The sequence below is a fragment of the Piliocolobus tephrosceles genome, chromosome 9, assembly GCF_002776525.5.
Source record: "Piliocolobus tephrosceles isolate RC106 chromosome 9, ASM277652v3, whole genome shotgun sequence".
Classification (NCBI taxonomy): domain Eukaryota; kingdom Metazoa; phylum Chordata; class Mammalia; order Primates; family Cercopithecidae; genus Piliocolobus; species Piliocolobus tephrosceles.
In genome coordinates this window covers 106,830,855-106,843,119 of record NC_045442.1, presented here as the reverse complement: position 1 = coordinate 106,843,119, position 12,265 = coordinate 106,830,855, and the positions used below count along the sequence as shown (strand labels likewise).

The following is a 12,265-nucleotide window of genomic DNA, read 5'->3' as shown; positions in this document are numbered from 1 at the left end:
CCACCTCGCCCGGCTAGTTTTTGTATTTTTAGTAGAGACGGGGTTTCACCGTGATAGTCAGGATGGTCTCGATCTCCTGACCTCGTGATCCGCCCGTCTCGGCCTCCCAAAGTGCTGGGATTACAGGCTTGAGCCACTGCGCCCGGCCCTAATTTTTGTATTCTTAATAAAGTCAGGGTTTTATCATATTGGTCAGGCTGATCTCAAACTCCTGACCTCAGGTGATCCACCTGCCTCAGCCTCCCAGAGTGCTGGGATTACAGGCATGAGTCACCGTGCCCAGTCAGTAAATTTCTTTTTTTAAAAAATTGTGTTTATTGGTTAGCTGAAATAATTCTCACTTCTGGCCTAGAAAAGTCATCTTTAATCTCAATAATCCTCTGAGATTACAGCCTAGCATAGGAATGAGACAGAAAAAGTAATGGAACGAACATATCATAAGAGGGCTTTATCTGGTTGGATTTGTGGGAAGACCACAGATGAGTAAGATATGCAAAGAGCCCTTAAGGATCTTCAGTCTAGCAAAGCCAACCTGATAAATAGGAGTATAGCCCCAAACATGGGATTTACAGGTACCAGTTGTACCCACACAAAAGAGAGACTAACCCAGGGATCAGGAAGACTTAACCTGAATGAAGTCATTCTTTGTATGACCTACAGGCCACACACAGTACCTTGCACATAGTAGTTTCAGAAATGGTTTGTTAGGCTGGGCACAATGGTTCACACGTATAGTCCCAGCATTTTGGGAGGCTGAGGCGGGAGGATCACTTGGGACCAGGAATTCAAGAACAGCCTGGGCAAAAAGCAGAACCCTGTCTCTACTAAAAATAAAAAATCAGCCAGGTGTGGCGGCATGCACCTGTAGTCTCAGCTACTCAGGAGGCTGAAGCAGGAAGATCGCTTGAGCCCAGGAGTTCAAGGCTGCATTGAGCTATGACTGCGCCACTGCATTCCAGCATGGATATTGGAGCATAGACCCAGTCTCTAAAAACAGAAAGAAATGGTTAAACTCAACTGAGATGGCCTTGAAAATGGGGAGATTGCATCAGCAGAGGCTAGAGAGGGAAGGACTTCCAGGCAGTAGAACCCTGCAAACCAACAAGTTTCTGGCCTGGAAAATGCAAGATGTCTTTGGAGAACTGGGTAGCAGTCCAGTTAGGCAGGAGAGTTGGGTGCAAGATACTAATAACATCCCATATTTGGGGAGTGCCATTCCATTTGCACACTGACTTCCTGGATCTTAGACCATACTCAAGGCCTCACGTACCTGCTTGATGCCTGTCTGGGCTGTGCCTACAGAGATTGGAAGATTCTTTCAGAGAAATCTGGATTTCTGGCTTTTCTGGAAAGTTCCAGGGTTCAACCCCAGATTCACAATTTCTGTGGATGGAGCTTAGGAATCTGCAGTTTACAAACAAAGCTGGTGATTCTGAAGCACCTTCACATTTGAGAGTTACTGCCTAGAACGATGAGGAAGACACTGAGTGTTTGGGTTTTTTTAGGTTTTGTTTTTGATCAAGGAAGTAGCAAAGCTAGAGTTGTATTGGATAGAGGTCCCTCTGGTGATCATGTGCGGGACTGATTGAGGGGAAAATAGATCAGTGACTAGGAGACCATATGGGAAGCTACTGTATCCATCAGGCAAAGGCAGTGAGGCCTGAACCAAGCAGTGAAAGTAAGAATGAAGTCAAATGCAAAACGTCCTATGGTATTCACCACCTATGACTAGCTCTCAAAATTTTTCTTTAAAACACCTTTTGAAATATATATCCTTTTGGCTGGGCACAGTGGCTCTTGCCTGTAACCCCAGCACTTCAGGAGGCTGAAGTGGGAAGATCACTTGAGCCCAGGAATTCAAGACCAGCCTGGGCAACATAGGAACATAGGGAGACCCCATGTCTACAAAATAAAAATTAAAAATAAAAAGTAAACCCTAAGCCGGGCATGGTGGCACACACCTGTGGTCCCAGCTACTCAGGAGGCTGAGGTAGGAGGATGGCTTGAGCCTGGAAGGTCAAGGCTGCATGATCACACCACTGCACCCCAGCCTGGGTAACAGAGCAAAACCCTGTTTAAAATAAAATTTAAAATAACTATATACATATATGTCCTTTTAATAATGGTAGTGTAAATTTTCCTTCTATGAGGTATAAAGCAGGTCAACTGATTGGATGGCTAGATCTGAATGGCAAGAGAGCAGGTTATAAAAGACAGCTGGAAATAGCTAGAAGAGAAGAACTAGAATGTTTCTAGCTTGAAAAACAAATATTTAAGGTGACGGATATCCCAAGTACACTGATTTGATCTGTACGAATTATATGTACTAAATTATCACATGTACCCCAAAACTCACAACTAGTATGCATTGATTTTTAAAAGCTTATTTTTTAAAAGCCAAGAATTTCAACTCTGGAATGCCAGAACAGCAATATCCCTCTTTCCTTCCCCTCTCCCTCCTCGTTCTCCTTTTCCTCCTTGTCCTTCTTCTTCCAAGCACTAGAAATATAAGCCTCCTTGTGGAGACTTATATTCAACTCATATTAGGTTGAATTACTGGCGAGCCATTCAGAAGGCAAAGAGATTAAATTTGGGTCTAAAACTATGAAAAGATGGGCCGGGCACGGTGGTTCACACCTATAATCCCAGCACTTTGGGAGGCTGAGGTGGGTGGATCACTTGAGGTCAGGAGTCAGAGACCAGTCCGGCCAACATGGCAAATCCCCATCTGTATTGAAAATACAAAAATTAGCTGGGCATGGTGGCGGGCACCTGTAATCCCAGTTACTCAGGAGGCTGAGGCAAGAGAATCACTTGAACCCGGGAGACGGAGGTTGCAGTGAGCTAAGATCGGGCCACTGCACTCCAGCCTGGGTGACAGGGAGAGACTTTGTCTAAAAATAAAAAATAAAACTACGAAACGAAATTGGGTCTAGATAATTTCTACATGAAAATAATAATTGGTCTTCTAATAATAGTCAGGTGAAATATATTCCAACAAACTGGATGCTTCTTTTTAAAAAAGCTAGGATGAAAAGCAACTTAAACAAATAGAATGCTGTAAACTGTAACATCTATGAATATCTGACATTCTGTGGCGTGAAGCTGGTGTTTCAAAAGTCATATTGATTACCATGTCAAAAATATATTTCCAGCATTCGTTTTAGCTCCATGTCTCTCTTACATTTTTGAATTAATAAATTTGAATTTTAATGTTTTATCTAAAGTAGGTATCATAAATATTTGAATAGAAGTGACATTGTTGTGTACCATCGTATCAATATACATTTCTGTATATTCCATAAAGCTGTGAAATTTAAGAGTCTCTGTATGTAAGGTTGTGAAATCCAAGAGGTATATTGTACAGAAGAGATGAAAACAGAATTCTAGGCAGGCTGACTTTGAGTCAGATGACAGCCCCTTGCAGTATTAATTACACACTGACAGACATGTTGGTTGTTAACGGAATCAGGATAATATTTGTGTCTTAGCTCTTCCAGCAAAGCTTTGCAGGACTGGACACTGTGTCCAGTCAATGCAGGGAAGTCATTCTGTTTGGTTATGCAATGGCAAAGAACTTTTCCACACGAAGTTACCATATTTAGAGCCCTTCAGTGGGGTGACACAATCTCTTCGTGTCAAGAATGCAATAGCTGTAGGAAGTTTCCCGCTGGTGTGTTCACAGAACACTGAGCCCCTTTCCATAGTTCACGGATGTGGACAATGAGCAGATGAGGCTTTCTCCCTCTGGTCCTGAAGTAGCATCATTTCATCTGAAATGACCACAAGCAATTTTGGTTTATTTTTCATAACAGAATGAAAGACATGACCAAAAACTCCATCCCACTTCTTGCAGTGGAGGAATTTGTCATTTTCCCTGGGATCCTGTTGAACACATGTGGCATCCTGCCTGAACCCCTCCCGCAGCTGCCATGTGACCCAGAGCTCTATCCACTTGCCCACCTAAGTGGAAAGGGCCTTCGAGGGCCATCAGTTTACAGATGAGGCCGTGCATTCCTTTTTCTCTTTCGGATGCTGGCTCCACACTCCGGGCTCTAGGAGGTGGGATCGCTGTTCACTTACTGCCCCCTAGTGGTCGCCATTTCCGAAACGGTCTGCGTTTCCGAAAGTTCTTTTTCTCTGCTTCCTTGAGAGAGATTTTTGTCTTTTAGATGTATAGGTGTTTAGGATGGGGTTAGTAATGTGCCCAAGGAGGTTACTGTTTTCTCAAGGGTGAGACCTCGAGCTCCCTCTCTTGGAGCTAGCATCCGCCTCCATCCACAGACACCACATCTGTCGTCATTTTTATTTTCTGCAGTCATTTCTTCTCTTGGTAGCCTGGAGAAGAAAGAGCTCATCCTTGTTGATGGGACAATCAGTATAAACCAGAGGTTCTCATTTAGGGGCAATTTTGTTCTCCCTTCCCCAGGGACATTGGACAGTGTCTGGGTCTGGAGACATTCTGGTTTGTTACAAGTTGGGGTAGGCAAGGTTGCTACTGGCATCGAGTAGATGAAGGCCAGGGGTGCTGCTAAACATCCTAAAGTGCACAGTTTCCCCACACCACAACGAAGAATTACGCGGCCCCAAAATGTCAAATGCTAAAGTTGAGAAGTCTGATATGAATCAATGTGGGCTTCTCGTTTTACTGCACCGCAGGTCGGTCTCCCTCTCTCTCTCTCTCTCTCTCTCTCTCTCTCTCTCTCTCTCTGTGTGTCTCTCTCTCTGTCTTTCTCTCCCCCCCTCCCCCCCCCCCCCCCGAACCTATCCCTCCCTCCATCCCTCTGCAAGCATCAGCACCAATGAATATAAAGACTGGGTCCTTTGTTAGCCAGGCACAATCGTCCCTTCGACCAATGTGGAACATTCCCTGGAAAAACCTCCTTGTACCTGCCTCACACCATTGCGAAATGTTCCCAGCCACTGTTAAAGATGAGCGCCCCCGCTCCACCACCACCACAGAGAGGCAGGGGAGGGGCTGGGGCTCTATACAAAATCAGAGGTCTAGACGGGCACTCGGGCACTTGGCCCCGCACTTCCTCAGGCAGGGGAGGGGCTGGGGCTCTACACAAAATCAGAGGCGGAGACTGGCACTCAGCCCGCACTTCCTCTGTGAGGCCTGGTGTTCAGCTCTCTGTGCTGCTGTCCTTGCTCCCGCAGCGAGCTGGAAGACTTTGTTGAAGACTTGAAGGACTCCACGGCAGCCAGCCGATTGGTTACTCTGAAAGACGTGGAAGACGGGGCTTTCCTCCTGCGGCAAGTGGGAGAGGCTGTGGCTACCCTGAAAGGTAAGCTTTGTGCTGCGTCAGGGGAGGAGTCTGAACTATCTTTCCTGGGGTGTTTAAAAATCTGCCACATAGAGAAGGATTCATTCATGTATGCAAGTATTTATTAAACACCTACATGTGCCGGGCATTGTTCTGGGCACTTGGGATATCCCAGAGCATAAACATCCCCCTCTTCCTGGAGCTGATATTATAGTGGGTGCTGTAAGATTTCACACTAAATGATTCCAGTAACACTTTCTATTTGCTGGGCTCTTACAGTGCACCAGGATGCATGTGCCAAACTCATTAAAAACACAAGGTGGGAGGATCACTTGAGCCCAGGAGTTCAAGACCAGTCTAGGCAACATAGACCCCCATTTCTACAAAAAAAAAAAAATTAGCCAGGTGCAGTGGTATATGCCTGTGGTACCAGCTACTCAGGAGGCTGAGGTGGTAGGATCTCTTGAGCCTGCAAGGTCAAGGCTATGGTGAGCCATCATTGCACCACTGCAGTCCAGCCTGGCAGCCTGGCTGCCAGAGTGAGACCTTGTCTCAAAAAAAAAAAAAACCCCAAAAAATAAAATAAAATAAAAATAATCCTGTAACCAGGCATGGTGGCTCATGCCTGCAATCCTGGCACTTTGGGAGGCCAACACAGGAGAATTGCCTGAGGCCAGGAGTTCAAGACCAGCCTAGGAAACATAACAAAACCTCATCTCTTAAAAAAAAAAAAAAAAAAAAAGTTTTTTTTTCTGGCCAGGTGTAGTGGCTTATGCCACTTTGGGAGGCCAAGGCAGGCAGATCACCTGAGGTCAGGAGTTCGAAACCAGCCTAGCTAACATAGTGAAACCCTGTCTCTACTAAAAATACAAAAATTAGTTGGGTGTGGTGGTACAAACCTGTAGTCCCAGCTACTCAGGAGGCTGAGGCAGGAGAATTACTTGAACCCAAGAGGCGGAGGTTACAGTAAGCCAAGATCATGCCACTGCACTCCAGCCTGGGTGACACAGCGAGACTCCATCTCAAAAAAAGAAAAAAAAATTTAATTAGCTGGGCATGGTGGTGTGCAGCACCTAAATTGTCCCAGCTCTACAGGAGGCTGAGGCGGGAGGATCGCTTGAGCCCAGGTGTTTGAGGCTCCAGTGAGCTCTGATCATGCCACTGCACTCCAGCCTGGATGACAGAGAGAGACCCCATCAATCAGTCAAATTACAAAGTAATAATAATAACCCTAATGGTCTATTGGCTTTATCCCAAATACACAGACAGGAAACAGGCCTAGAGGAGCTTTACCCTTGCCCAAAGTGACTTTCTCCAATGCTCCTCTGTGCTCTTAACCCACTGCCACCTGAAGATGTGTGAGCCACCCTGTGGCTTGTGAACTCTGCACTTCTCTGTCCAGTATCGGAGTGCGGGATGAGGGTTGTCGTTCTGGCTTTTTCTCCTCCAATTCACCTGCTGGTTTGGCCTGCAGGAGAATTTCCAACCTTACAAAACAAGATGCGAGCCATCCTGCGCATAGAAGTGGAGGCCGTGCGGTTTCTGAAGGAGGAGCCACACAAGCTGGACAGTCTCCTGAAGCGTGTGCGCAGCATGACAGACGTCCTGACCATGCTGCGGAGGTGACTGGGCCCTTATCGTGCTGGGGGTAGCCTGCGGAGGGGTATGCTGGGAAAGCGAGAGTGGAGGTTTGGGACTTCAGGCTTCCACCATGCTCCCAGAACATATCCAGTGTCCTGAGGAAAAGCCCCAAGTCCTTCTCACGCTTGAACTTTTATTGCAACATGGCTTGAGGTTCTAATTCTTCAACACAGGATTGTTAGGTGGAGCCCATCCTAGGGTTTAAAATTAACAGACACAATAAACATTGTTTTAAAATCATCTGAAAGGCCAGCTGTGGTGGCCACTCAGGAAGTAGAGGCAGAAGGAGCCCTTGAGCCCAGGAGTATGAGGCTACAGTGAGCTAAGACTGAGCCACTGCCCTCCAGTCTGGGCAACAGAGAAAGACTCCATTTCTTAAAAAAAAAAAAAAAAAAAAAAATCATTTGAAGGTGCGTTTTTTAAAATAATATTTTGAAGTTGAAAAATTGATTGAAATAGTTTATTCGCCTCCTTCACTTCAGGGGCATAGATAAATTCAGTTCAAAGAAATGTAATAGAAGTAAACAAAGTCTTTCTTAAATGACCTCCTGAAGGAGCACCTGTGACATTGTTGGTCCTGCCTAGAAAAGAGAAACAAAGCCTTTTGAGTGGCTTGGGCCAGGCTCCCTTACTAAAGGTAAACCTGCTCATCAAAGAGGTCACAGTGGAGTAAAGACCAAAATAAATTCAGGACTTTCGCTGAAAAGAAAATTCCAGGCCGGGCACGGTGGCTCAAGCCTGTAATCCCAGCACTTTAGGAGGCCGAGACGGGCAGATCATGAGGTCAGGAGATCGAGACCATCCTGGCTAACACAGTGAAACTCAGTCTCTACTAAAAAAATACAAAAAAAAAAACTAGCTGGGCGAGGTGGCGGGTGCCTGTAGTCCCAGCTACTCGGGAGGCTGAGGCAGGAGAATGGTGTAAACCCAGGAGGCAGAGCTTGCAGTGAGCTGAGATCCGGCCACTGCACTCCAGCCTGGGCGACAGAGCGAGACTCCGTCTCAAAAAGAAAAAGAAAGAAAATTCCAGTACTCCACACTCACTGAAAACACATATGCATGCAAAATTTGTGTTGCCAAAAGCACCTTCACTGGCCAGGCATAGTGGCTCACGCCTGTAATCCCGCATTTTGGGAGCTGAGGTGGGTGGATCACTTGAGGTCAGGAGTTCGAGACCAGCCTGGCCACCATAGTGAATTCCCATAGGAATTATAGGCAGTGGCGTGCCTGTAATCCCACCTACTTGGGAGGCTGAGGGAGGAGAATTACTTGAACTCAGGAGGTGGAGGCTATGGTGAGCCGAGGTTGTGCCACCGCAGCACTCCAGCTTGGGAGACAGACCATGAAGTCACCTTCATGGAGATGATTATTGAAAATGGGAATGATCACTGGTTGCAGTGGTACGTACTTGTAATCCCAGCTACTCAGGAGGCTGAGGCGGGAGGATCCCTGGAGCCCAGGAGTTCAAGGCTGCAGTGAGCTATGATCACACCACTGCACTCCAGCCTGGGTGACAGAGCAAGACTCCATCTCTACAAAAAATTATTTTAAAAATTAGCCAGGAAGGATGGTGTACACCTGTAGTCCCAGCTACTTAGGAGGCTGAGGCAGGAAGATCTCTTGAGCCTAAGAGTTTGAGGCTGCAGTGGGCTGTGATTGAGTCACTGCACTCCAGTCTGGGCAACAGAGAGAGGCCCTGTCGCTTAAAAGAAAAGAAAATGGAAGAGATGGTTAAGACAGAATGATAGGGAAAGGAGAGAACAAATCCTTGGGGATCTTTAAGAATCTAAGGGATTGGAGTAAAAAAAGAAAAGTAAACAGCAAAAGAAAGAGCAGTGAGTAGCAGAAGAGTTATAGAATGCAATGGTTTTGTTCAAGTGAAAAAAAAGTAATATAATACAAAGGGGATGAGGGACTAATTAAAAATTAGAGGTCAAGTACCATGTTTGACATTGTCTCACACATAACTTTACAATCTTAATGTTAGTCCTAACAACAGGCCCTGAGGAAGTCGTTAGCATCACCATCGTCATCTCCATCTTCATCATTACATTTTATGCAAAAGTACCTGAAGCTTAAAGAGGCGAAGTTCTCAACGTTATATACAACATGAAATAACTGATATTCAAACACAGATCTGACACCAGACACCCTTTTCCACTACATCATGTGTGGGGTAGGGAGGGATATATAGCTTCAAATGACTCCAAACACCAGAAGAAGTTGAGGAGTAAACATGACTGTTAGATTTGGAGTCACTGTGTACCTTGTGGCAAGACTTGGCTGAATCTAGGTGGGGAAGCCAGTGAACAACAGGCTGAGATACAGAAGAGCAAACAGAAGGAATTAGAGTGAGGGCTGCCCTCCCAAGATGCTTGGCAGTGAAAGCAGGAGGGAATAGGCAAACTTTTGGCTTAGAACTAAGCACATTTGAGGCCTGCATAGGCCAGAATCGGGTGGAGGAGTTAAAGAGGCTGCTGTTAGACTCATGGTTCATTTCCTTCTACCCACCCCCCAAACAATGATGGAGTGGCAAGGGTCTGAGTACAACAGCACCAGCAAAAAGGGATATTTCCATACATGTCCCTAAGCAGCTACTCTGAGCTTTGGGATGTGTGACTCTCATCTGGCTTTGGGATGACATAGCTTGCAAGTATGCCACCATGAGAAAGTGGCATGAGGGCTAATGCTGCTGTGCATGGTTTCTCCTAGACATGTCACTGATGGGCTCCTGAAAGGCACGGACGCAGCCCAAGCCGCACAGTACATGGCTATGGAAAAGGCCACGGCCGCAGAAGTCCTGAAGAGCCAGGAGGAGGCAGCCCACACTTCCAGCCAGCCCTTCCACAGCACAGGTGCCCCTGGCGATGCGAAGTCAGAAGTGGTGCCTTTGTCCGGCATGACGGTTCACCACGCACAGAGCTCCCCTGTGGCCATCCAGCCCTCGCAGCACTCCGTGGCCCTGCTGAACCCCGCTCAGAACTTGCCTCACGTGGCCAGCTCCCCCGCCGTCCCCCAGGAAGTAAGCTCCACCCTGCAGACGTTGCAGGCTCCACAGTCCCCACAGACACCCATGAATGGGTCTGCCATGCAGAGCTTGTTCATTGAAGAAATCCACAGTGTGAGTGCCAAGAACAGGGCAGTGTCTATCGAGGTAGAGTCCTATTTCCACTTCTCATAACCCCATAAAGGAGTCTGATACATGGGCCTTTCCCTCAAAGCATTTATAGGCCGGATGATGACATAATTGTGTGTGGATCAGAGATAGAGTTTTGGAAGTAGAAGTGGGATTCAGTGGCCAGGTTAAGAGATAGGTCATCTGGTTTCAGAGAAGGGTGAGACACCTAGCCTGTAGGAAGGTGAGGCAGTGGTGTGCTGGTAAATGTTTAACAACCAGCTCTCTGGTACCGGTTGTGGTGGCGGGTTGGTGGGGGGGCTACTCTATGTGTGGCATTTGCCAATTTCCATGGTGTAAATATCGCAACCATGGCTGATTTCAAGTTACAACATGACACCACTGCTGCTGAAGTTGGGAAGAAATGTGACAATCAGCTCTCCTGGGCCAGGACAAGCCAGCTTCAAGCACTCCATTGTGGTGAAGGCAGCCTGAGGAGGGTCTGCAACTCATGTAGACGATAAGTGGAACCTGGTTAGCAGGGGAGGGTGGTGAGGATATCCTAGGATACTAACATGCTGGATCACAGTCTGGGACCATGACTAAGCCTGTCTAAGTGGAACAAGAACGAGGACCTAAGACTGGGGAAATGGACTGGAAACTGACTTGAGAGTTTAAAAACCAGTCCATGATGTTTAGAGTTTATTTGGAAGGTGTCGGAGAAATGCTACAGCTTTAATCCATGATTTTTTTTAAATGGCATCTTCTGGAAATTAATCTAGAAACAACATACAGAATTGATTGAGGTGGTGGGTCTAGAATTAAGAGAGCTGGATGAGAAGTTACTATAGTCATCTAAGAATGAACGGTAGAACAGTCAGAATGAAAAGAGAAAACTAGGTCTTAAGATCAAATGACATGAGGCCATGTGTGGTGGCTCATGCCTATAATGCCAGCATTTTGGGAGGCTGAGGCGGGTGGATCACTGGAACACGAGTTCAAGACTAGCCTGGGCAACATGGCAAAATCCCAACTCTACCAAAAAAAAATATACAAAAATTAGCTGGGCGGTGTGTCGCCCCAGCTACTCAGGGGGTTGAGGTGGGTGGATCACCTAGGTCCAGGGAGGTCAAGGCTTCAGTGAGCCAAGATCACATCACTGCACTCTAGCCTGGGCGACAGAGCGAGACCCTGTTTTAAAAACCATGAGATCAAATGACATATTATGTTTTTAAATATTCTTTTTATCAAGGGCTGGTATCAATGCTCCAATAACACATTTGGCTTTTCTACTTCTCTTTTTCTTCTTGCCTCGTAACTTTTCCTCCACTCATTTGCTTTATCCCCAGCAACCTTGTCCTAACCCTCCTGCCTCTACTGAAAATCACCAGTGGAGAGCTCAGGTTGGGTATATCGAGACGACCTGGCGAAACTGCCACAGCCGCAGTCACAGCCTCGGGGCCTCTGAACGCTAGGTGGTTTCTCTCTGTCCCAAGGGCCCTGGCTTGCCCCTAATCAGAGCCAGCTATTTAAAAAATGCATATCACAGGGGTATGGAAATGTGATTGATGGCGTGTGATTCTATTCCCAGTACCTAGTAGGGCAGGGGAGGAAAAGACATTTCCTCCTGAGAACTGGCAGACCTGTCACTTAAGACATCGTGCCACTTTAAACATCTCAACATTTACAGGATGTCAGTATGATGGCACTCTTATTTAACAGATCTCCATTGAGGACCTAGTGGCCATAGTTATCATTGTGATGTGTGTGTTTTACACTTTGAGGGGAGATGTGAGTCATCTCTGAAAATGCCCTGATCCACAGGTATGGAGGCCTGGGTTTTTCTGCCAGATCTGCCACTGACAAATGGGGTGAGCTTTATTCATTCAACAGAGATTACCGAGCCCGCTATGTGCCAGGCCCTCGTAGGCTCGGGGGGAAGCCAGTGAACAGAAGAGACAAAGTCTCTGCCCTCAAGAAACTTACCTACTTGTAGGAGGAGACAGAAAAAAACGTATGTGCCAGGTGGTAATCAATGCTAGGAAGAAAAAATAAAGGAGGGTTAGAATGGTGGAGGTGGTGGCTATTATTTATATGTAATGAAACTTGGGCAAATTCTTCATCTCACTGGACCTCAAAGTTCCCATATGTTGATTCAATGATCTTTGCCAATTCTTATATTATGGGGTTCCACTAATCTTGGTGTGAATTTTCACCTTGCCCTCTTGGAATTATTAACGTG

The 12,265-nt window shown here is 46.5% G+C and overlaps 1 protein-coding gene across 7 annotated transcripts in view; it reads left to right on the top strand.

Moving 5' to 3' along the window:
• Positions 1-12,265, top strand: part of KIAA1217 (KIAA1217 ortholog) — an 846,584-nt gene that overhangs the window by 814,931 nt on the left and 19,388 nt on the right. For all 7 annotated transcript variants that reach the window (XM_023223197.2, XM_023223195.1, XM_023223196.1 and 4 more), the window contains 3 exons: positions 5,161-5,288; positions 6,742-6,889; positions 9,621-10,062. In XM_023223197.2, the coding sequence (XP_023078965.1) occupies positions 5,161-5,288; positions 6,742-6,889; positions 9,621-10,062 (718 nt within the window). The remainder of the gene's footprint in view (positions 1-5,160; positions 5,289-6,741; positions 6,890-9,620; positions 10,063-12,265) is intronic.